The sequence below is a fragment of the Mytilus edulis genome, chromosome 10 (genome assembly GCF_963676685.1).
Source record: "Mytilus edulis chromosome 10, xbMytEdul2.2, whole genome shotgun sequence".
In the NCBI taxonomy this organism is placed as follows: Eukaryota; Metazoa; Mollusca; class Bivalvia; order Mytilida; family Mytilidae; genus Mytilus; species Mytilus edulis.
In genome coordinates this window covers 35,033,856-35,060,522 of record NC_092353.1, presented here as the reverse complement: position 1 = coordinate 35,060,522, position 26,667 = coordinate 35,033,856, and the positions used below count along the sequence as shown (strand labels likewise).

The window sequence follows — 26,667 nt, the reverse complement described above, 5'->3', positions numbered from 1 at the left end:
ATCCTTTATAATACTGCAGCACTGCTCCTTGTTCGATCTGCTCATCCAATATATCTGTACCCTTCAATTTTGACAATAAGATTTTTTGAATTAACGTTGTTGTTTAAACGTTGATTTTAACGACGTAAATTCAACGTTGAAACAACGTTGTGAAGTCAACGTTGAATACCATGACGTTAGATCAACGTTGAATTTAGGTCGATCAACGTCACGACCATATTTCAACCAAATTTCAACGTTGTCACAACGTTGAGTGCCCACTGGGTACTCATCATTATTCAAGTACCTTGAAACATGTCAATAACTTATATAAGTCATTAGAAATATGTATATAAGAAGACTTTAACAGGTCAATGTGATCTTTAACATTAGGCAAGTGTCCCAATTATATTCCAAATGTTAATAAAGCTGTTACTTTCCTTATTCTGTTGGACACTCCAGTTTCCTCCATAAAAAAAGATGGCTTCTACAACATAGCAAGTAGAGCTAAAAGAGGTGTCATTCTTATTTTTTAGGACCACCAACTGTCACAATACCACAGTCATCATACAGTGTTATTATTGGTAGCTCTGTAACCTTGACCTGTAATGTGACATCTGACCTTGACATCACTTCTGTTACATGGCAGAGAACAACTAAAAATAACAGTGAATTATTATATATAATTGTATACTCTGATGTGATATCAAGTGTAAGTCCAAAATACAGTGGCAGTAACAGCAGTTCCCCATCTCTGACCATCTTTAATGCTGACAAACAAGATGAAGGATTTTATACTTGTATAGCTACAAATGAGGATGGAAGAGGGAACAGCTCTGTCACTTTGCTCACAGTAAAAGGTAGATTTAAGGAACCAACCATTTTTATTCTGAAAACAATGTTTCAGGATTCAAGATTCAAGTTGAGAAATGTTTTTTGTTCCTTAAGGTTACTAAGTTTGAAAATCAATCATTTTCTCATAAGATTGGTTTAAGGAATTAATCATTTTCTCATGAAGATAAGTTTAAGGAATCAATCATTTTCTCATGAAGATAGGTTTATGGAATCAATCATTTTCTCATGAAGATAGGTTTATGGAATCAATCATTTTCTCATGAAGATAGGTTTAATGAATCAATCATTTTCTCATGAAGATAGGTTTATGGAATCAATCATTTTCTCATAAAGATTGGTTTAAGGAATTAATCATTTTCTCATGAAGATAAGTTTAAGGAATCAATCATTTTCTCATGAAGATAGGTTTATGGAATCAATCATTTTCTCATGAAGATAAGTTTAAGGAACCAATCATTTTCTCATAAAGATAGGTTTATGAAATCAATCATTTTCTCATGAAGATAGGTTTAAGGAATCAATCATTTTCTCATGAAGATAGGTTTATGAAATCAATCATTTTCTCATGAAGATAGGTTTATGGAATCAATCATTTTCTCATGAAGATATGTTTATGAAATCAATCATTTTCTCATGAAGATAGGTTTAAGGAATCAATCATTTTCTCATGAAGATAAGTTTAAGGAATCAATCTTTTTCTTATGAAGATAGGTTTATGGAATCAATCATTTCCTCATGAAGATAGGTTTATGGAATCAATCATTTTCTTATGAAGATAGGTTTAAGGGGTCAACCACTTCCTCATGAAGATAGGTTTATGGAATCAATCATTTTCTGATGAGGATAGGTTTATGGAATTAATCTTTTTCTTATGAAGATAGGTTTATGAAATCAATCATTTTCTCATGAAGATAGGTTTATGGAATCAATGATTTTCTCATGAAGATGGGTTTAAGGAATCAATCTTTTTCTCATGAAGATAAGTTTATGGAATCAATCATTTTCTCATGAAGATAGGTTTAAAGAATCAATCATTTTCTCATGAAGAAAGGTTTAAGGAATCAATCATTTTCTCATGATGATAGGTTTATGGAATCAATCATTTTCCCAGGAAGATAGGTTTATGGAATCAATCATTTTCTCATGAAGATAAGTTTATGGAATCAATCATTTTCTCATGAAGATAGGTTTATGGAATCAATCATTTTCTCATGAAGAAAGGTTTAAGGAATCAATCATTTTCTCATGATGATAGGTTTATGGAATCAATCATTTTCCCAGGAAGATAGGTTTATGGAATCAATCATTTTCTCATGAAGATAAGTTTATGGAATCAATCATTTTCTCATGAAGATAGGTTTATGGAATCAATCATTTTCCCAGGAAGATAGGTCTATGGAGTCAATCATTTTTCTCGTGAAGACGGGTTTATGGAATCAATCATTTCTCATGAAGATGGGTTTAAGGAATCAATCATTTTCTGATGAAGATAGGTTTTTAGAGTCAATCATTTTCTGATGAGGATAGGTTTATGGAATCAATCATTTTCCCAGGAAGATAGGTTTATGGAGTCTTTTGAGACAACATATTTGTTACGTTCGGAGGATGTGTTTTTCAACAGACTGTCGGCATTCCAATGGGAACAAACTGTGCCCCTCTACTCGCCGACTTGTTTCTTTATTATTATGAGGCTGACTTCATGCAGGAACTTCTTAGAAAGAAAGATAAGAAGTTAGCAATATCCTTTAACTCTACTTTCCGCTATATAGATGATGTTCTTTCACTAAACAATTCAAAATTTGGTGACTATGTGGAACGCATCTATCCAATCGAACTAGAGATAAAGGATACTACAGATACAGTTAAGTCGGCTTCATATCTTGACTTACATCTAGAAATTGACAATGAGGGTCTGTTGAAAACAAAACTTTACGACAAAAGAGATGATTTCAGCTTTCCAATTGTAAACTTTCCATTTCTAAGTAGCAACATTCCAGCAGCACCTGCATAAGGGGTATATATCTCCCAATTGATACGATATTCCCGTGCTTGCATTTCCTATCATGATTTTCTTGATAGAGGTTTGCTGCTCACAAGGAAGCTATTAAACCAAGAGTTCCAAATGGTGAAGTTGAAATCATCCCTTCGTAAATTTTACGGACGCCATCACAAGTTGGTTGACCGTTATGGAATAACCGTTTCACAAATGATATCGGATATGTTCCTTACGTCGTAACTACAATCCCCTTCCCTTTCATGAATATGACCTACCGAATTAGACTATTTACCGGATTTGTAATCACATAAGCAACACGACGGGTGCCACACGTGGAGCAGGATCTGCTTACCCTTCCGGAGCACCTGAGATCACCCCTAGTTTTTGGTGGGGTTCGTGTTGTTTATTCTTTAGTTTTCTATGTTGTGTCGTGTGTACTATTGTTTTTCTGTTTGTCTTTTTCATTTTTAGCCATGGCGTTGTCAGTTTGTTTTGGATTTATGAGTTTGACTGTCCCTTTGGTATCTTTCGTCCCTCTTTTATGGAGTCAATCATTTTTCTCATGAAGATGGGTTTAAGGAATCAATCATTTTCTCATGAAGATAGGTTTAAGAAATCAATCATGTTCTCATGAAGATAAATTTAAGGAATCAATCATTTTCTCATGAAGATAGGTTTATGGAATCAATCATTTTCTCATGAAGTTAGGTTTATGGAATCAATCATTTTCTCATGATAGAAAATATAAAAATTGTGATGCAACAAGGAAATTCTTTTATTACAATATCTTTGAATTTGTTTTGCAATGTGTTAGTGTTTATTTGAACATTGAAGTATAAAATAATTATTCCATATATTCACATGGTCAATCATAAATTCATTACAGTATGATATTTTTCTTTTTTCTGATAAGTTTATGAATTTATTTGACAAAATGTTGAATAAATGGAGTGACTGCTTAGCATTGTATTAAATTGTCAGCAAATTTTAGTCAAATCATTAATGATTTTATGAAGTTCTTATTGACTTTTTGTAAGGTTAGATATTTGACTATTTGTTTGCTTTACAGATAACTTTGGATATTGTAACAAGAATGTGAGTTACCTTAGATTGCATGCCATGGTACCTGTAGGATATTGTTTAGATGACAGCATTGTTTGCCACAATACAAATGATACAGGCAAAACTATTGACATTAAGAACATTGTCAAAGGAGTGGAATTTATAGATGTAAAGACAAAACCAGGAGTGGACAATCAGACTGGTTTTGATCTCTGTATAACTAGTAGCCTTAAGGATGTGTCAGGACTTTATCAGGTATTTATATAACTTCTGCATATTTGAGGCAAAATAAGCCCAGTATTGATGCAAATGAATGCAGAGGCGGATTAAGGGGGCCCAGGGGGTCTGGGCTCCCCTTTTATGGGAAAAATTTGGTTGATTATGTAGGGAATCAATGAAGCATGACCAGATCGGGCCACCTCTTACCCTCTTAGACAGTCATTAAGCCCCCACTTAAAAAATTCTGGATCTGCCACTGGTATGTCATGTGTGATCTGATGAGTTCAAATGATTGAAACTTCTTTCAAATTGTTATTTGTAAGAATTAACATAATTGTATATTTATAAGTATTGGTATCTCAAATCTTCCTTTCCCGATCATGGTCCTTTTATATTTTCAAATGTTTAAGAAGCACTTTATTTAGAATATATGATATTTTTTACCATTGCTTGCCAGCTAAGATTCATTATGAAATTTTTCTCTCACAATTTGGCCTTAATGATGTTGTAATACTTCAATTTTTAGTAAAAAATGTCAGACAAACAGATGAATCAGATGGCATTTTAGGAACACTTAAATAGAACAATTGTAATGCATTAAAATAATTAAAATATTAACAACAATGCTCTTTTCTTGGTTGGGTACATTACAACTGAGAAATGAGGATAACTTGACCATCAAAATGTTATAAATCTCTGGAAATGTCAATTCAAAAGAATAATTTGTACAGAAAACAAAAGTCAGGTAAAAAATTCATTTATAAGCTGTAGTATCGTAAATTCTTATAAGGCTCAAGTAGAACTCTTGATCAATTTTATATGAAGTAGTAAATTGTAAAACTATTTTGTAGTTGATAGTAACTGTTAGTATAGATGAAAGTCATGCGATAAACTTAACATGGAACATAGAAGTTGAAAAAGCAAGATGTGTTTTAAATTCCTCATATGAAGTAGAGGTGTTGGAATATGAATCTGTTGGGAGTGTGGTGTTACATATAGACAGTTGTGCACCCGATAACTATACCACACTAACTTCTATAGGTTTGTTTGCTAATTTACAAGTTGCATTTTTTCTTTATTGATTGGTGTTTGCTTGCACATGTCCAGCGACTATTTTCAACAGAAAATCTTACAACTAAAAATTAATTGTAAGTAATATACTGAAATGTTAATTATTACAGCTTTTACATTAATGCTAGCAAGACAAATCTTTGTTTGGCTTGCTTGCTTTGTTTGTATCAATGTTTGCTCAAGCATGGTAATTAAGATAGGTGGGGCTTCAGCTTGTATACATCATACTTAAATTTTATTGGACGTTATGTTGGAGGTTAAGGACACTAAATTTTAAAACATCACATGACACATATTCTCACATGTTTCCTTACCTGTAAATATACAATACAGACAGGATTCTACTTCGTCGAAATTATCTTCCTATTACGCCAGTTCATTTTCACAATCGTAGAAACGGAAGACAATTTTTTTTTCAGAGATCCAACTTAAAGACTGTCGTCAAGCACTTTTAGTAAAACAGTTATTCGAACTCTGATTTTGTGACCCATTGGATAGGTATTTCACTTGACCCCTATATTTCATCTTTTAGTACTGTGATTTTCTTTATGTTATAAAGTTAACATGTAGCTTTGCTATATAAAATGATAGAGTCTGAAGCGAGATGATGTATCAAATACTCTTGTTTTGTACATTTTCAAGACAAAATATTCATCTCAAACACACCCTTACATAAAAAAAGGTGCACTCGATTTTCTCTTTTCGATACAATTGTTTCCCATTTTTTACAATATTTTCTTGAGTTGCATAATCGAAGGACAGACATGGAAATAACTGCCTGAACTAATAGATTGATATGTTATAAAAACAATATTAGGTCAATTAATGTTGAAGGCCAGTTTCTCAGCCTCATACAAGAAAAAAGTTTATATTTTTCTTTCAATGACAAATTATTGTATTTTTACAGGTGAGAAAACATGTGAGAATATTTGTCATGTGATGTTTTAAAATTAAGTGTCCTTAACCTCCAACATAACGTCCAATAAAATCTAAGTATGATGTATACAAGCTGAAGCCCCGTTTGGTTACATCTGTTTGTTTTCTATAGAACTATACCATATCTTGAGAAGACTTGGCTAATTGGAATCAGAATTATGTGTCTAAGAAGGGTCAAATCTTCTTGCTTAACCTTGGTTTGTTGTTTTTATTTGAACCTTAATCACATCTTAAATATGAAAAAAAAATTGGTGAAGGTTGTTTACATCTTTTCCACAGCTCTACAGTCAGATGATGAAATAAGTTTTACATCAGATAATGGTTATGGATACATCATTACCAGTCCTCTTAATGCAGATGTAAACACTTTCTATAAATTTCAGTTGGTGGTAAGTATAGATCAGAGGCGGATTTATAAGTTTTTTCAGGGAAAAATTTGGTTGAATATATAGGGAATCACTGACACATGACTGGAGCGGGCCCCCCTCTTATGCAGTCAGTGGGCCCCACCTTACAATAATTTCTTGATTCACCACAGAAGATCTGTAGAAAAACATTTCAACAAAAATACAAGTTTTATTCTGCCTGTTCACAGCGTATAGTCAGAAACAATTTGCTCCCTGACCATTTAAATTGATATGCAGATGTATCAGAGGGTATGGTGTAAACCTGCCACAAAAAAATAAATAAAAAAAAAATGCAAATAGTATATATGTCACAAGTCAATTATTGCAGTTATAAGACATTTTTAAATACAATTTTATGTTTAATATCTACATTATGAAATCATGCAAGCACTTTAAGTGTCAGAAAACCTTGTTAAATTAATGTTAAAAGGTTTTAATTAATGTCCAGGATGAAATCTTTATTTTTGGTGTATAAAATAGTACGATAATAATAATGATAATATTTTTTTGGTTCAGATATTGGGATTTTATCTAACAAGTTTGAATGGTACATAACCCAATGTTGTTTGAACTATCAATTAGACTAAAAAAAGCTAAAAAAATCACTTGTAATCTCCAGGTGAAGGATTTGTAGTATACACTGTAACATTTTTTTTATTATTTTGTAGATGACAGAAAACGCCATTGTCCTTCAGACAGTTAATGTAACAATAGTGATTGTTGATTCCAGCAAAAGACCTTTGTGTCCACGTACAATCAACGTCAATATAAGCTTGTTAGATGTTGAGGTAGAAACTGGCTACAAAGTTAAATGTTCATCTTATAATAATAGATCTATAGCCTATGCTGTCTCTGGGACAGGTATGATCCTTTATTATTTTTGAAGTTTGTAATTTATTCATGAAGTTTTTGTGTAAGAAAATAGTTTTTGTTAGCTGTAACATTAATTTTACATCATATAAACTTAATTGGTAACCTAAGGTTCACATTATTTTATGAAAAAAATCCAAAAATGTGACAGTTTCAATCATGGTTCTGAAAGATTGTTTTATAATGGCCATATTACTACATTATTCAAAACTAAGAGGTTATCAACTTTCTGAAGACAGTAGTTGCCGTCTGTTTATGTAGTTCATATATGTTTCTCGTTTCTCGTTTTTATATAGATTAGACCGTTGGTTTTCCGATTTGAATGGTTTTACACTAGTTATTTTTGGGGCCCTTTATAGCTTGCCGTTCGGTGTTAGTCAAGCCTCCATGTTGAAGGTTGTACCTTGACCTATAATGGTTTACTTTTATAAATTGTTACTTGGATGGAGAGTTGTCTCATTGACACTCATACCACATCTTCCTATATCTATAAAGTTACATTCTTCATTTAAAAAGTTGGTATAAAGAGTTTTGTCAGGTCAGTCATCTTGTTGTTACAGTTAGTGTAAACAGGAGACATTGGATTAAAATTATCTTGAGTCTTAGAGGAATGAATGTATGGTTTATGTGGATATTTGCATATCACATTTTGAAAATAATTTAGGAATTAATAAAAAGGTTACAAATACATCTTATAGGCAGTAATTGAAGTAAAGTAATCATGAATAGGGAATAAGCTTTTAGACAAAATGCAGACATGAGCTGTAATTTGCTTAAGGTGTACCTTACTTGTCCATCAATCGATAGACATTTATATGTGTCCACACTTTAAACTATTTAAATTTTTCATGTACATAAACCATAGACGAATGTGAAAGATTATCAGATTATATACAGCCAAATCTGTTTTAAGAGACCACTTAAAGGAGAGAAAAAAAGTGGTCTCTTAAGACAGGTGGTCTTATAATACAGGGTTGAGATCTCACAAACATGTTTAACCCCTCCGCATTTTTGCGCCTGTCCCAAGTCAGGAGCCTCTGGCCTTTGTTAGTCTTGTATTATTTTAATTTTAGTTTCTTGTGTACAATTTGGAAATTAGTATGGCGTTCATTATCACTGAACTAGTATATATTTGTTTAGGGGCCAGCTGAAGAACGCCTCCGGGTGCGGGAATTTCTTGCTACATTGAAGACCTGTTGGTGACCTTCTGCTGTTGTTGTTTTTTTCTATAGTCCGGTTGTTGTCTCTTTGGCACATTGCCCATTTCCATTCTCAATTTTATGGATATAAAATTGGTGGTTTTTAACACAGGTTTTTGCTTATACAGGTGGTCTCTTAAGCAGGTTTGACTGTATATGTAAGATGAAATGGTTGTGTTTTTATATGAAAGTTGAAATGGTTGTGCTTTATATATTTCAGACTATTTTGGAGTACTGTCTTCTGGAGAAATCCATTTGATTTCACAGTTACCTAGATATTTTGACACCATAACATACTTTAATATTATTGTGAGATATGATGGTAATCCTCAGCATTCAGAAACTGTTGGAGTTGTTGTACACTTAAATAGTGAGTATTGATAAAGATGAAACTGCTGTTAGAGTTGTAATACATTTAGATAGTGAGTATTCCAAGTTTCATGTACTTCAGAATAAAAGTATAGACTCATTGCCTTGGTGTCAGTCACAAAAACATGTTTTGGTATGGTATCATGTCTTTTTACAGACTTTTTACCTAATGAGCTAGCTTTTTGAAAAAAATTCAGAATGTTATAGTCAGATATACAGTGAGAGGTATATTCATTGGTTGTCATATTTTTAATCAACATGCATGTAGTATTTGCCATTTCTGCATTTCGTAGAATATTTCATGCATCAAAGTCATACACAGTACGGTCACACTTAATATGATCTTGTCCAGTTCCCAAAACTATAGAAACTATTTTAAAAGAAAGATGTTTTATTTTTGTACTTTTAATTATGGAATTGATAATTTATTTGTGCAAAAGGATTTTTATGCCCCACCTACGATAGTAGAGGGGCATTATATTTTCTGGTTTGTGGCTCCGTTCGTCCGTCTGTCTGTGCATCCGTGCGTCCGTTCAGGTTAAAGTTTTTGGTCAAGGTAGTTTTTGATGAAGCTGAAGTCCAATCAACTTGAAACTTAGTACACTTGTTGCTTATGATATGATCTTTCTAATTGTAAAGCCACATTAGACTTTTGACCCCAATTTCACGGTCCACTGAACATAGAAAATGAAAGGGGGAGTTTCAGGTTAAAGTTTTTGGTCAAGGTAGTTTTTGATGAAGCTGAAGTCCAATCAACTTGAAACTTAGTACACTTGTTGCTTATGATATGATCTTTCTAATTTTAAAGCCAAATTAGACTTTTGACCCCAATTTCACGGTTCACTAAACATAGAAAATGAAAGTGGGAGTTTCAGGTTAAAGTTGTTGGTCAAGGTAGTTTTTGATGAAATTGAAGTCCAATCAACTTGAAACTTAGTAAATATGTTCCCTATAGTATAATGTTTCTAATTTTAATGCCAAATTAGACTTTTGACCCCAATTTCACGGTTCACTAAACATAGAAAATGAAAGTGGGAGTTTCAGGTCAAAGTTTTTGGTCAAGGTAGTTTTTGATGAAATTGAAGTCCAATCAACTTGAAACTTAGTACATATGTTCCCTATAGTAAAATCTTTCTAATTTTAATGCCAAATTAGATTACTACCCAATTTTTACAGTCCATGGAACATGGAAAAGGATAGTGCAAGTGGGGCATCCATGTACTTTGAACACATTCTTGTTAAACATCCAATGCTTCTTTATATAATCACTCCAAATTTTATGATGATACAACTCAGAACAGAATTCAGAATACAAGACACATAAGGGAAGTAAAATAACCCATTTTAATCATCTACCAGCAGTTTTAAAACTATCTTACAGTGACTTGACTGTTAGTGTTGCTATTCACTAATTGCAACTCATTCAAAATTTTGACCCAATTGCAATTTGTTTTATTAAATCAAATTGTTCAACTGGTCAAAATTTTGAACAAACTGTTCAGCCAAAATGTGAAAGTGCAAAGTGATAAAATAAATCATACTTACAATCCTATAAGTCTGTAACTCCACTGTATTGATGTAATTCCTAAATCAGTCTATCAATCTGTATAGTTATATTACAGCCATTACCATACTAAAGGTGAACTGTTTTATTTTGAATTGCTATAAAAATGTCAAAACTAAGCTTTTATAGAGTTTTTCTTTCGAAAAGTATTCTATATTTATACGAATCACACATTATGTGAATAAAAACATTTCATATTCAGTAAAATATGTATGAAATAACAATATGCTTCCTTGGGGAGATAACCTAAAATACTATTCTTTTGAATAAAGACTTTTTGAAACCAAAAAGCAATTATCTCCCCTTCCTACAAACATATTGCAATTTCAAATATTTTACTGAATATGAAATGTTTTTATTCACATAATGTGTGATTCTTATAAATATAGAATACTTTTCGAAAGAAAAACTCTATAAAAGCTTAGTTTTGACATTTTTATAGCAATTCAAAATAAAACAGTTCACCTTTAGTATGGTAATGGCTGTAATATACCTATACAGATTGATAGACTGATTTAGGAATTACATCAATACAGTGGAGTGACAGACATATAGGATTGTAAGTATGATTTATTTTATCACTTTGCACTTTCACATTTTGGCTGAACAGTTTGTTCAAATTTTTGACCAGTTGAAGAATTTGATTTAATAAAACAAATTGCAATTGGGTCAAAATTTTGAATGAGTTGCAATTGGTGAATAGCAACACTAACAGTCAAGTCACTGTAAAAATCAAATGTGAGGATCAACAGCTTCCTAAATTTCAATAAACACACTTGTGCACTTTGATATCAAATAGAATTCCCAAATATTTGTTAAGATATGACTTTATGTATAATTCAACATGTTCAAATGCACAAATGTTCAAGTAAGATTGACTGCCTCACACCACCAACGATGCTTTGATTTCCTTTTGCCATAACATAATAAAGACAAGCATTTGAAATTGACAACCATATTTAACCTTTTTTTCTTCATTTTTTTTGGTGTTTTAACACCACTGTTAATCACCCCTTTTGGGCTTTTTTGTGGCAGCTTATTAGTGGCGGAAGCAGGAGTGCCTGAAGAAAACCAATGACCTTTGATAGGAAAACTGACAATCCTAGTCAATTAAGATTGGAGTCGAGTGTACCCACATGAGCGAGGTTTAACCTCAATTTTGACTTGTTAGTGATTACAGTAGTAACTACTTAGATCACTTGGCCACTGAGGCCCCGGATATATGATTAACCTGATAATTAGTGAATGAGAGTGACAATGACTTGTTTTTATGGCTGTTTAATTTTGAAATAAGGTGCAAAAAAGTTAGTGTCCAAGAAAATTATAAATTTTAGCATCATAAAAAGTAATATTTTGCATAGGAGACACAAGTCTCATGAAAGAGTCATTTTTTCCACGCTAGAGTTATTTCCCTTTACAAATGGAAAAAATGCTGAATTTTTCATTTCTGTTCTATAACTTAAGTTGCTGCAACCGAATGTTATGAAAATTAGTACACAATGCTTATTACCAAAAAAACACAAATAAAGTTTGAATTTTGGTGGCATCACTTTTTCTGTTCTAGAGATATGCCCTTTATAAAAGAGGGACGAAAGATACCTAAGGGACAGTCAAACTCATAAATCTAAAACAAACTGACAACGCCATGGCTAAAAATGAAAAAGACAAACAGAATAGTACACATGACACAACATAGAAAACTAAAGAATAAACAACACGAACCCCACCAAAAACTAGGGGTGATCTCAGGTGCTCCGGAAGGGTAAGCAGATCCTGCTCCATATGTGGCACCCGTCATGTTGCTTATGTGATTACAAATCCGGTTATATATAATGCAAGCACAGGCATCATCTATGTCCCATGGACACATTACCCATTTCTTTTCTCTTTAATATCCTGAGTTTTAATTTTTTGTAGAATCGGTCAGTGCAGTGTGTTCACCTATCAAAACGGAGCCTCAAGTTTGGATTCTTAATGCTTGTGCAAGAATAGATATGAATTGTAGTGATCCAACCCAAACAGATTCAACACATCTACAGTATTCTCTTGATTTTATAGAATTAGGAAGTCAAGCTTTCACGATAGATAAATTATCAAATGGTGTATACAATTTATGTTATCATCTGACAGAAAGTATGCGATATCAGGTATGTACAATCTACCACCAGTCTACAACTTGTCAAGTCTATACTTGTGAAATGACTGGTTTCATTGGGTAACTTTTGTTCTAATTCTCAAATAAATAAAACAGTTTTAAATATATTGTATGTGGAGTGTAAAAGACATTGTGAAATAAGACTTTCTTTAGACAAGAATCCAAATTCAATAAAAGACTTAAACACAGATTCATTGATTATTTTAATCTAATTTTTATTTAGCCTACTTGTCATAAAGGTAGTCTTCAGTTAATTTTATTAGTTATAATTCTGTGTATTATTACTTTCCATGACTTCATGTGTATAGGATAACTTCAAATTTAAATGTTCTATGCAAAAAAAAAATCCACAAAATTACATTTTTTACTTAATCAATTTTTAAATTGGTATTTATCAAAAATGATTGAATTCACATCATATTTAATTTTCAGCTTGCCGTCACTGTATCCAATGATCTGCTAGATTACATAGCTATTATATCTTTGGAAGTTGAGTATGTAGACACAATTCCTCAATTTATCATCTCATCTTATGTAGTAAAATCAGCAGTTATTCCAGAAAATATACCTGTTGGGTCTATTGTTATTATAATCCAAGCATCTGTCAGATATGGTGAATTGTCTTTTTCAATCCAAGGTAAAGTTTAATATTCCATATCAAGAAAAGTATAATAGTGTTAGGCTGTTAGTTTTCTCATTTGAATTGTTTTACATTTATCAATTCTGGGCTTTTTATAGCTAACTTCATAGATGCCAACCCCCTTTTGACACAATCAGTAACAAACTATCAAATTTTCCGTATTTTTGAAAAGTTTTCAGTAATCATTTATAAACGTGCATTTACCAATAAAAATTACTGATGAGTGGTTGCAAAGTGATGTGCCCTAAAATTTGTCGTTTAACATGTTGTCTGTAGTATGTATTCCATTCATTAATTGTTCAGATGTTCTCGACTCGTACATTTTCGTTTTGTCAAGGAGAAGTAGAGAACGGGGGAAAGCTCCTTCATAAAATGCAAGTTTGCCTCTTCGGAAGTCAGTTAGTTACTCAACAATAGGTTGATAACTCCCGAGGAATCGGAAGCATTACATTGGCGTTTTCTAAATACCGGACCAGGACGGAAAAGTAATGATACAAATCCGCGTTTTACAAAATTGATCGGCAATGATTGGTAATCCGTAACTATTCGACTTTGACCGTAACAGCGTAGTTTTTATCGCAAAATCGGAAAAACTACGCAAAAATCGTAATGGTTGGCATCTATGTAACTTTGTGGTATGGGTTTTGCTGATTGTAGAAGGCCATACCGTGACCTATAATTGTTAATTTCTGTGTCATTTGGCCTCTTGTGGAGAGTTGTCTCATTGGCAATCATACCACATCTTCTCTTTTATATTATCAGAGATTTTAAGGATCTTTGGCTCTATGTATTGTCTGTAGTTATTTTTCAAACTCTCCACCAGAGACCAAATGACAGTACTTTTTGACTACAGGTCTCAATACAACCTTGAACAATGAGCAAAACCCATACCGCTTATATTTCAATGTATATTTGTTCAACCTTTTAGAAATTCAAATGGAAACTTTGGTATAAATAATGCCATAATATCAGATATTATCTGTTTCTGTTGGAACAAATATTCTATACACTTTATTCCGTTAGTTAATGGAAATTTGTTACCATTTTCGATTTTGAACTTCTGTTTTGAAAGAACTTTTATTTCATAGTAAGCTATAAAAGGCCACAAAATGATATATGTAAGACAATTCAAACAAGAAAAATTACAACCTGAGGTATTACAAAACAATAAACAAAAACAAACAAATATGATACACAGAAATAAACGACAACCACTGAGTTACTGGCTCCTGACTTGGGACAGCCGCACAGAATGTTGCTGGGTTATTAATGTTTGCTATTGTCTGCTTATCCTAATTTACACATACCAACACTTTTCTGAACACACACTTTTATTCCTCATGTTTACAGTGGAAGAGGACATTGGGGGAGGGTTGGGATCCTGCTAACATGTTTAACCCGCCACATTATTTATATATGTGCCTGTCCCAAGTCAGGAGCCTGTAATTCAGTGGTTGTCGTTTGTTTATGTGTTACATATTTGCTTTTCGTTCATTTTTTTACATAAATAAGGCCGTTAGTTTTCTCGTTTGAATTGTTTTACATTGTCTTATCAGGGCCTATTATAGCTGACTATGCGGTATGGGCTTTGCTCATTGTTGAAGGCTGTAAGGTGACCTATAGTTGTTAATGTGTGTGTCATTTTGGTCTTTTGTGGATAGTTGTCTCATTGGCAATCATACCACATCTTCTTTTTTATATTTGACTACAAATAAGCAATATAGGTAACAATAAATCATTAAATTAGATATATGCAAGATATTTTTTAATGTGTCCACATTTGTAGAAATAAATGTATTTTTTAAGGATTTATTTTTCTCAATTACAGGTCGAGAAAGTATTCCAGTTTTTGAAATCACAAAAACAGGAGTTATTCGTACAACATCATCTTTAAGACCATATACGAATCTGACCATGCAATTTAAAGTTCAGGTATAAAGTTTATTCAATAGATGTAACAATTTCAGTTTTTTATGCTAAGACTGGTCAGCTCTTAGTCAGAATAATGTGTCCAGGTAAGGTAACTTGTCTTCCTGCGGACTGTTACCTTATGAACTATCACGTTAAAATCCAGCTCAGCCTGTTGGTCTTAAGTACAAAGCCGGGTTAATATTCATCTTACATCAACATGATTTCGTCATGAATATGCATATTAGTTTCTGGATATTAAGCAGCCACCATCATCTATTCCACAATAATGGAGAGTGTACACATACATCTAGGTGAGTAACAAAGGCTCTGTCATTGACTTAAACTAATTAGCTAGTGCAGCAAAGGGACCATCTTTGATTAATTGTTATGTTTTGAGTACATTCTGTCCTTTCTTAATTGGTTAACCTTCAGCTGTTGTCTGCTCTTTGGTCGGGTTGTTGTCGCTTTGACACATTCCCCATTTCCATTCTCAATTTTATTTGATATACATGTGAGCCTGATCTTACTACTGGTATTTGTTGTTTTTTTATACTCAGTTATTTAAGTTACAGGTGGAGTTTGTTATACTTATTGACTGTCTACTCTCTGATTCGATATTTTTTATTGATGTAATTGGAACTGATTTTTGTTTTGTTTAAATATTTTAGGCCATGACTGTGAAGACTGGATTGACAGCTACAACAGATGTTTATTTGTTTATATTAGATGTAGATGATCCTCCATCATGTGAAGTAACTGGATTTCTTTCTTTGTTACCTGTTGATTCACCTGTTGGGACTATTGTAGTAAATTTTACCTGTATTGACCCAGACGTAGTACAAGAATATATTAGAGAGTTGGATGCTTATGTTGAGATGTCCCAAGATAATTTGAAAAAAGGCAGAGAGATGTCCAGATATAATCTTAATAGAGGTGAATAATTTAATTTTGAATATTGTTTTTTAAAATGTTTTGTATTTCGGCGGACACAAAATTTTGCCAATCATAAAAAAGCACTTTATAAATGTCAAAATCTATCTACAATGTACTCTCAGCAACCAACAAAATTGTCAGACGACTCCTTACTGGAGTCATTGATCCTAAATAAAAAAGAATTGTTTTATTTTGAAATTTTGATAAATAATGATAATAAACAAACAGTAAACATTGATAAACAATGACAAAAAAAATCTGTTCTGAAAGATGCTGGTGAGACTGAAACCTTCTGTTTTTTAAGGTGGTACCTAACACTACAGGGAGATAACTCTGTAAAATCAGCTAAACGTTTTAATTACGTTGTGTTGTTAAGGGAATATTATAGCTTCTCAATGATCAAAATAAATGTTTGTCAAACTGTTATATAACCAGTGTAATTTTTCTGACAAAACGGTTGGTTCAAAATTTTTGAAATTTGTATATACTTGTTAAAGTGTCAAAGTAAATACTTCGTCAAAATTTCAAGAAAAATAAACGAGTCAAATTAATTTTAGTTAAGGTGTTGGGTACCACCTTAAAGACTTTTGATTTATTTTATTGGTTTTGGATATTATCTTGAAAACTAACATAGAAAGACATTTACAAAAACCCAACAAATTGAATAGAGAGAACAGGTTAACAGCAGAGTTGATAACTTAAAAGTAATTGATATCTGCAAATCATTTTGATGATGGTCTATGATATTGGGATGACTACTTATATATAATAAGTGGTAAGCCATTTTATTTAAGGGTTTGTTAGATTTGAAAATATTTTTGAATTTTTATTTTTCATTAAATAATTTGACTTTGCCACTGACGAAATGAAAAATTTTATAAGAGTCAATTTCACTTGTTAGCAGTTTAAAAGCATGTTTGGAAATGCAGTTTCTGTCAAACAAAATTATTTGACATTCTTTTTATTTGTAATTCTGTTTCAGATGATACTAACTTTGAGGTAAAATTTCTTTCCAAGGGAAGGGAAACTACAGGATCCATATTAACCAAAACTCTATTACCTGTCAACATACCTATGTACAATATAACGGGAATAGTTAGAGAGATTATATCTACTGAATCACCAAGATATGATATTGTTAAAAGAAGACAACCTGTATATCAGGAACCATTTGTGGTAAACGTCAATTGTAAGTAGTCAGTCAAGATATTATGGAGTTATAAATAGACAGCCTATATATGAGCTCTGTCATATAGAAATTGACCTTATGCAAGTGCACGTATACCTGTACATGTTTAAGATTTTGAACGATTTTGGAAAATTTGAATACGAAATAAAAGATTAATACTGGTCTGTTTTGTAGTGTTCTAAGAACAACTCTATTTTCAAAATTGCATAGATTTTTTTTCAACCTGAAATATGTTAACTGATGTATTGATATTCTTTTATATATAAGGTCTATTTCTATCCATCGCAGCTCAAACATCAGAAACCATCTGTTGTCTTGACTGTCTGAACAATGAAATATCTGTTGCATTTTCAAAAGAACTACAGAATCAGAGCTTCCTTAATTTTGGTTCCAGGCTTTCTGTTAGTATGCTTTATCCTGTGACAAGTTTTCTCACTGATGACTTATCAACTTTCTGTTTTTCAAATAGCTGTATATGTTTACACATACTGGCCGTACATGGAAGAAATTATGAACAATAGAACAACCAATCAGAAGCCCTATTCACAAATAAATCTTGCAATTAAAATTGCTCATAAGTTATACTGAAATGTTTATGACTTATTGGTGAGTGATGTTATTTTCTGACAGTATCTCACATTGAAGAGCAGAAGATTTCAGATTTTTAAAAAGGAGAGGCATAATTCCACAATGTATATTTTTTTGCCCAGTTCATGACAAAAACCATATAAAGCACAGAAAATGGGAGATTTTGTTTATTCAGAGATCAATTGCACTTTTTTTCAGTGAAAAAAGTTAGAATTTTCATATAGGGGACATACTACACAAAGGCCGTAATTATACAAACATGAACCCCATCAAAAGTGAGGATGATCTCATGTACTATTGAGGGCAAACAGTTCTTGTTTCACTAGTGGCACCCATCATGCTAATAAGTAAAGTCAACAATTATATATTGATTTTTTTCAGTGACACCTCCAGATCCTTCATTTGATGTCTATATCATAAGCCCAACAGAAATCCAGGTCAGATGGGGGTTTACACGGTTAGAATTTTACAACATTACTGAATGGTATATTATCAGTTGGAATGAAAAGGAAATAAATGGATCTGTGAACAGGTTCAGTGAGATACAACAGTACACACTGACTGTGGAAGAAGACAAAGTGCACACAGTACAGGTCAAGGTCAAAACTAAATATGGATTGTTAGTTACTCCTGTTAAAACAGTCAAAACGCCAGGTAACAAGCTATTTACATATAAAAAGCCTGATCTCAATTAAGATTTTTGGGAATGTAAAATGTAACTAATAAGGAAATTATACATTGTGATGGTTTCATTAGCAATATTGTGGAAAGTTAGAAAAATCAGAATTAATCAAAGTTCTACATTTTATTTGAGTTTGGTGATTTTCAAAGCATAGCTTTCAAATTTTCCTATTTGATTTACAACAAACCAAAACTTTTAAAATACAAGTAATAAAAGGTCTTAAATAAACAATTCAGAATGCATGAACTTAATAATAAATATCAGCATTTCCTGTGTATTTTATTCTAATTAATCATTGAATTGACCTCCAAAGACTGCTGACGGTCATATAACCTGATATAAACATAGATATAAAAAGAGAGCTAACACTTGCAATTGTACCTTTCTAGGTCTGTTTGCTTTCAAATTACATGTTAAAAAATATATTAATCATTGATTTTACCTGTACAAAAATGAGATTTTGTGGATAGAATCTGTCAACCAAATGGGTTGCTCTTATTCACTTTCAATGTTGACATTCTTTTCCTTTTAAAATCTGAACATGCCTAATGTTTGTGTAACCTATTGTCATCTTTAGCTAAAAGGTTAAATTAAAGGTCACATGAATACAGATTCAATGGTTTCAAATTATTCACTTGCAAGTGAATAATTAATCAGCAATGTTTGTTAGCTTATATTGACAAAATTGAACCAAACTGGCTGCTAAAAGTGAATTAATATTTCACTATTTCCTTTAAAACTTGAACATATTTTGATTTTTTGTAACTTTACTCCTAGAAGCTAATGGCCTTTTAATGAGGATTACATTTGCCATTCTTATATGAGCTTGAAAAATCAGAGTTGATTGAATATTTTTTATCGAGGTTATGCCTCTTTCGAAAGACTTTTATCACCTATATTTCTATAATAAAATTGAGAAAGAAAATAGGGAATGGGTCAAAGCGACAACAACTCAACCATAGAGCAGACAACAGTCGAAGGCCACCAATGGGTCTTCAATGTTGCGAGAAACTCCCGCACCCGTAGGCTTGAAAAATTTCAGACAAATCAGACCACCTGTTGTCCGGTTGCTGCCCCTGAATAAGTAATTTTAAAAAAGTTTGGTTATTATTGTGAATAATATTATAGATAGAGATAAAATGTAAACAGCAATAATGTTCAGGTAAGTAAGATCTACAAATAAGTCAACACATCAAAATTGTTAGTTGACCCCTTAAGGAGTTATTGCCCTTTATAGTCAGTTTTTAACAATTTTTCTAAATTAAGTATTCTTTTACAAAAATCTTCTCCTCTGAAACTACTGGGCCAAATTTAAAAAAACTTGGCCACAATCATTATTGGGGTATCTAGGTTGAAAAATGTGTCCGATGACCGGGCCAACCAACTAAAATGGCTGCCATGACTAAAAATAGAACATGGGGGTAAAATGTAGATTTTGGCTTATATCTCTGAAACAAAAGCATTTAGAGCAAATCTGACCGGCTTTAAATGTTTATCAGGTCAAGTTCTATCTGCCCTGAAATTTTCAGACAAATTGGACAACCTGTTGTTGGGTTGCTGCCCCTGAATTAGTAATTTTAAGGAAATTTTGCAGTTTTTGATTATTATTTTGAATAATGTTATAGATAGAGATAAACTGTAAACAGCAATAATGTTCAGGTAAGTAAGATCTACAAATATGTCAACACATCAAAATTGTTAGTTGACCCCTTAAGGAGTTATTGCCCTTTATAGTCAGTTTTTAACAATTTTTCTAAAATTAAGTATTCTTTTACAAAAATCTTCTCCTCTGAAACTACTGGGCCAAATTTAACAAAACTTGGCCACAATCATCATTGGGGTATCTAGTTTGAAAAATGTGTCCGATGACCGGGCCAACCAACCAAAATGGCTGCCATGACTAAAAATAGAACATAGGGGGTAAAATGTAGATTTTGGCTTATATCTCTGAAACAAAAGCATTTAATGCAAATCTGACCAGGCTTTAATCGTTTATCAGGTCAAGTTCTATCTGCCCTGAAATTTTCAGACAAATTGGACAACCTGTTGTTGGGTTGCTGCCCCTGAATTAGTAATTTTAAGAAAATTTTGCAGTTTTTGATTATTATTTTGAATAATGTTATAGATAGAGATAAACTGTTTCCAGCAATAATGTTCAGCAAAGTAAGATCTACTTCTACGTCTGTCCGTCTGTCCGTCTGTCTGTCCGGCGTAAACATGTCGCACCGTAACTTGTGAACGACTTATCCAAATTTCATGAAACTTAACATAGTTGTTTCTTATGATGGTCAAATGATTTGTATACTTTTTGGTGAAAATAAGATTAAAACTTTTTGAGTTGCGGCACTTTGAACTAAAACAGGGGTGTGTTTTTTTCACATGTCGCACCATATCTCGAAAACAATTCTTGATTATGGCTTAAAACTTTAAACACTTCTTAGTTATATTAATCTTAATATCTGTATACTTTTTGGTGATGATTCAAAATTTCATTTTTGAGTTATTGAGTATTTTGTAAAAAAGGGGGAGGTTTTTTTTTACATGTCGCACTATATCTCATAAACAATTTATGATTATTGCCTAAAACTTTACATATGTCTTTGTTTAATTAGTCTAAATATCTGTATACTTTTTGGTGATGATTCAAACTTTCTTTTTTGAGTTATTGAGTATTTTGTAAAAAAGGGGGAGGGTTTTTTTTACATGTTGTGTCGTATCTCAAAAACAATTTGTGATTATTGCTTAAAACTTTACACACTTCTTTGTTATATTAATCTTAAGATCTGTATACTTTTTGTTGATGATTCAAAACTTTATTTAAGAGTTATTGAGTATTTTGTTAAACAGGGGAGGTTTTTTTTTACATGTCGCGCCGTATCTCAAAAATAATTTATGATTATTGCTTAAAACTTTACACACTTCTTTGTTATATTAATCTAAAGATCTGTATACTTTTTGGTTTTGATTCAAAATTTTATTTTAGTGATATTTAGTTTTTCGAAGAAAAAAAAACTGGGGTAGGGTTTCACATGTCCCGCCTTGTCTCAAAAACAATATATGGTTATTGCTTAAAACTTTCTCAAAAACTATTTATGATTATTGCTTAAAACTTCCACATAAGACGTCGGGCGTACAATGCGCTCATGGCGCAGCTGTTTATTTTAAAGAAAATTTTGCAGTTTTCGGTTATTGTCTTCAATATTATCTTAGATAGAGATAAACTGTATACAGCAATTTTGTATAGCAAAGTAAGATCTACAAATAAGTCACCTTTACCAAAACAATTTTTGTAAATTATGTAAATTTTTGTAATCTTTTACAAAATGTTTTCCTTTGAAACTTCTGAGCCAAGTTCATTATAGATAGAGAAAATTTTAAACAGCTAGAATGTTCAGTAAAGTGAGATTGACAAACACATCATCATCACCAAAACACAATTTTATCATGAATTCTATTCTCGTCTATAATTTGTGTCCTTTGTTTAATATGCTGCTTGCACATAGACCAAGGTGAGCGACACAGGCTCTTTAGAGCCTCTAGTTCACATATTTAAGTGATTTCTGCTGATAATTTAGAATTTTATTTTTTGTAACTGCTATTTACCCAAATTTAATATTTGGAAAATTCTAATTTATCAGGATTTATTTTGGGTGACAATTATTTTGTAGACATTGATATATTTCAGTTCTTTCTATGTCAATCAACATTTAGTATATGATTTTTCTTTCCAGAGATTCCTATCTATTCACTATTTATTGCATCATTCAAACTAAAAGACAAAGAGTTTGTACCAGAGCTGAATGATAAATCTTCTAGTGAATATACTGAATTGTCACAGTCTGTTAAAACTAATGTAAGTATGTATATCGTAAAGTAGTCTGAGAAGGAGAGAGTTTGTTTTTGAGCTGTATAAAACATCTGCTAGCGAATATACTGAATTGTCTAGTCTGTTAAAACTAATGTAAGTATGTATATCGTAAAGTAGTCTGAGAAGTAGAGAGTTTGTTTTTGAGCTGTATAAAACATCTGCTAGCGAATATACTGAATTGTCTAGTCTGTTAAAACTAATGGAAATATATATATACATTGTATATTGAAAAGTATTCATTTAAAATTATAATATAAAGAATTATTTTAACTGTGACCTGATTGGACTATTATTTGAAGTAAAGACCTATTGGACTCTAGTTGAGGAATCAATAAGCAGCTTAGTCAGATTTTTAATGTGCTAGCTTACAAAGGTGCAAGGTGTAAGAAAACTTCATGCTGGAGCACTCTTAAACATAAAGGCTAGGACCAATGAAAACTAGGTCAATTTAACCTTTATCTTTACAAAGCTGCAAGGTGTAAGAAAACTTCATGCTGGAGCACTCTTAAACATAAAGGCTAGGATCCAATGAAAACTAGGTCAATTTAACCTTTATCTTTACAAAGCTGCAAGGTGTAAGAAAACTTCATGCTGGAGCACTCTTAAACATAAATGCTAGGATCCAATGAAAACTAGGTCAATTTAACCTTTATCTTTACAAAGGTACAAGGTGTAAGAAAACTTCATGCTGGAGCACTCTTAAACATAAAGGCTAGGATCCAATGAAAACTAGGTCAATTTAACCTTTTTCTTTACAAAAATAAGGAGATGTGTTATGATTGCCAATGAGATAACTATCTACCAAAGTTAAAATGAATTGTATGCAAACAATTACAGGCAACTCAACCGCCTTCAACAGTGAGAAGAATCCATATCATATAATCGTTTATAAAAGGCTCTGACATGAAAATTCAACCATTCAGTTGAGTAAACTTAAACGGCCTATTCATTCACATAATTTACTATAAGTTAAGTGTTGAGTTGCTATGTTTAAATAAAGTATTTTGAAGACATGAAATCTGATCAGTATGTTGAAAATGTGTGGTATTAACTGTTCACGCATACTTGTTACTAAACTATTTTTCATTAAATGCTGTCTCATAGGCAGATCCAGTGGGAAAAAAAATTTGGTTGATTATATAGGGAATCACTGTTAGTACACCACACCCCCACCCACACAACCACCACCTATACATTTTTTTATTCCTATTTTACTGATTTATTGCAGATAAAAAGTGAACTGAATAAAACTTCTGGCTTTGTATCTGTAGAAGTTTTACCATTCAGGTGAGTGTTGTAAACTAAAGGATGTACTTAGGTGAAATTAATAGAAATCAAGAATTTAAAATTGATATTATAAGTCAGAAGAAGGTCCGAGACCACAATTGTCGTCCCTTGATTTTCGTTGTTCACAAATATAGTCCCTAGTGTTGAAAGTGGGTTATTTGCCATTAATTTTTATAACCCTTCCAAATTTATTTCTCCATGTTTAATGCCTCAAATTGCAAGTAGGGGGGTGAAATTACACTGTAAAAAAATTTGGGTCCAGAATTTTAAAGGAAAGTAGTGATTTGGTCCAGGTGAAAAAGGTTGAAATATAGTACTTCGGAAGCTGTCAAAAGATTTCAAGACACCCTAGAGATAAAATTGTCCATATTTTGAGTTAGAGGCGATGAAGTTTTCTAAAATTTTAATATAATTTGTCCCAAAAGTAGTACAACACACTGTAAAAGTTTCTTTGAGAAAGCGCAGGTGGGATTTTTTTTATTTTCATTTATGTTTTAAAAGAAATGCACTACAAAATAAATGGGTGTTATGGAGCAAAATATTTTACCTTGTATCAAATGGAAAAAAACCAAGGAGTCAGAACATCTGACACAAATTCCAAACCTCACCTAAGTACATCCTTTAAATTAGTAAAAATTGTCACTGCCAAGAAAAAACGCTATCGTTTGATGTAGAAATGTTATGATCACCCATTGAAGGATAGAATTTATAGGAGGACTTTAACATTTTATTTGCAATTAATTGAATGCTGTTGCAAATGTTACTTTAATAAGATATATTTAGTTTCCCTTGGTTTGGCTTTAGATAGTCTTCAAATATCCTAAGAATATTCTCAAATAATTTTGGTCATCATAATAAGTAACAGAATATACTAAGATTCCCTTCATTTTATTGTATTTTATCACCATTAGAGACAGACATTGGTTTCTATGATGTTTTTATTAATGAATACAGATAAAATAGATAAATGAAAATAAGGTATTAAACCTTGGTATTGAATTATACTAAACACTTGTATCTTATATTATACATCTTAAACAGAACTGGAAGTGTTATAGTAGACACCTCAATTACAGTAAATCAGATGGGGAGTGTGCTTGAAAACTCAGCTGTGTTAAAATCTGCCATAGCATCAGGATATTTGGGAGTGCTGGCAGTAGAACCATGGTCTTATTCTATAACAGAAGGAAGTAAGTACTATATCAAACAATTCTTTAAATTAAAAAAAATGTGTTTAACATTTTCCAACTTAAGTTAGATGAACTTTCAACTGATCTTAAATGAACAATCAACTGAAATTAGATGAACTATAAACTAAATTTAGATGAAGTTTCAACTGAACTGGGAGTAACTTTCAAGTCAAATGCATAAATTTTGCCATGTTTATGATGTCATAGTGACATTGCAAGTCACTTTTCTGCATTTAAGCATCTATAGGTTGCCCTTCTGTAAATACAGGCAAGGCAATTTTCCATAGAAACTCCTTTAATGACTAAAACAGTGCCACTTAAGTTTATATGAAGTTTGTAAGAAAATTTATCCTAGAATGAAAATTTAACATTATGCCTCAAACTTGTAAGAGTTTAGACTTATACTGAAATTCTGTATTACTCTTCACTTCATTATGGGTCTTCCTCAGAATTGAATTTGGCTGCTATCCATTAGTATTTATACTAGTAACATTCCAAAGTTGTATCTCTATGAGCATAGAGATAGGAAACCAATAGCTATAGGTAAACATGGTAAACAAAACAAAACATCTATATGAGGTCTGTATGAACATTTAATTTCTCCCAAAAAGAGGTATGGCTTGTATAACAGCTGTATTTACAAAATGCAACCTATATTTATATTAATTAGTTATTTTATGAATTATGATAAACATAATAAGTTTATTGTTTCTGTGATTTCAGTGTCAAAAATCATGGCTCTTATCATACCACCTCCTTTAATGAATGAACTAGCTACTCAAACTTTATTATATATTCTCTAAAAGGCCAAGTAGTATTTTGTATTATATGGCTAACTGTTATTTATTAGATGGAAAGTTACAGGTTGGACTGAGTGTCAATGGACTATTCTATGAAGATACTGCTTTAACATTTACTTGCACTGCTGATATTATTGGTAATGTTGGTCAAATCTCAGTTACATGGACATTAAACAATTTGGTTCTAAGACCTACCAGTAAATCAAGGTGGAGGATCATGAGACTCCAACCAAATCAATTGATGCCTTTCAGGGTTGTGTATCAGATATCAGTCGACCCTTTGAAAGTTGGAGATTCAGGTAAAATTTGATATAGACAACTATGTACTGAATATATCTCTCAACCTTTCTTTAGTGACCACCATATATCCTTCACATCAACACACATGTAGATAAAATTACAAAATTTAGAATTTCTTTTGAAAAAGTGTATAAAATAAAAAGATGCAAAACATGAATTTACTGCATATGAAATGTAGTTATCCATTTGAGTTTATAAAAATATTGGACTTTAGCACCTTCTGTCAAAATTAATGAGGGGCTGTGGTGGCATAGTGGTCTACGTAGTTCAACTACAGTATTACTAGCCTTTTAACACTAAGTAAAGTCTAACCTTGGAAGGGGAAGCTGTTACCAACTCAGAACTCAGTTGACTAGGAATGCCAGGATTATAAGAAATACATAAAACACAAAAATTATGACGATTAAACTATTCCTGCTATGGTAACATAGATCGATCTATCTTCACTTAAACACAGTTTTTGAGGAAAGTTTATTAGTCAAAAGACAAAATCAGCATTAACATTTTTGTAGTTTGATTCTTGTATTTTCGTGGGTACCAATTTTTGTGGTCTGAGGAAAACTTGCATATCCGTGGATATTTAATTTCGTTTTTGGC

At 32.0% G+C, this 26,667-nt stretch overlaps 2 protein-coding genes across 4 annotated transcripts in view; both read left to right on the top strand.

The window, feature by feature from the left end:
• LOC139491009 (uncharacterized) overlaps positions 1-26,667 on the top strand; it is a 335,932-nt gene that overhangs the window by 47,314 nt on the left and 261,951 nt on the right. The window lies entirely within an intron of this gene.
• Positions 1-26,667, top strand: part of LOC139491008 (uncharacterized) — an 82,061-nt gene that overhangs the window by 22,950 nt on the left and 32,444 nt on the right. For all 3 annotated transcript variants that reach the window (XR_011656447.1, XM_071278248.1, XM_071278249.1), the window contains exons 8-23: positions 516-839; positions 3,900-4,147; positions 4,963-5,152; positions 6,398-6,507; positions 7,194-7,386; positions 8,815-8,964; positions 12,445-12,674; positions 13,115-13,319; positions 15,151-15,254; positions 15,902-16,166; positions 17,149-17,355; positions 18,325-18,597; positions 22,357-22,478; positions 23,722-23,780; positions 24,822-24,970; positions 25,821-26,069. Coding sequence is in view for 2 of the 3 variants with exons in the window: in XM_071278248.1 (XP_071134349.1) it covers positions 516-839; positions 3,900-4,147; positions 4,963-5,152; positions 6,398-6,507; positions 7,194-7,386; positions 8,815-8,964; positions 12,445-12,674; positions 13,115-13,319; positions 15,151-15,254; positions 15,902-16,166; positions 17,149-17,355; positions 18,325-18,597; positions 22,357-22,478; positions 23,722-23,780; positions 24,822-24,970; positions 25,821-26,069 (3,078 nt within the window). In the remaining variant the exon portion in view is untranslated. The remainder of the gene's footprint in view (positions 1-515; positions 840-3,899; positions 4,148-4,962; positions 5,153-6,397; positions 6,508-7,193; positions 7,387-8,814; positions 8,965-12,444; positions 12,675-13,114; positions 13,320-15,150; positions 15,255-15,901; positions 16,167-17,148; positions 17,356-18,324; positions 18,598-22,356; positions 22,479-23,721; positions 23,781-24,821; positions 24,971-25,820; positions 26,070-26,667) is intronic.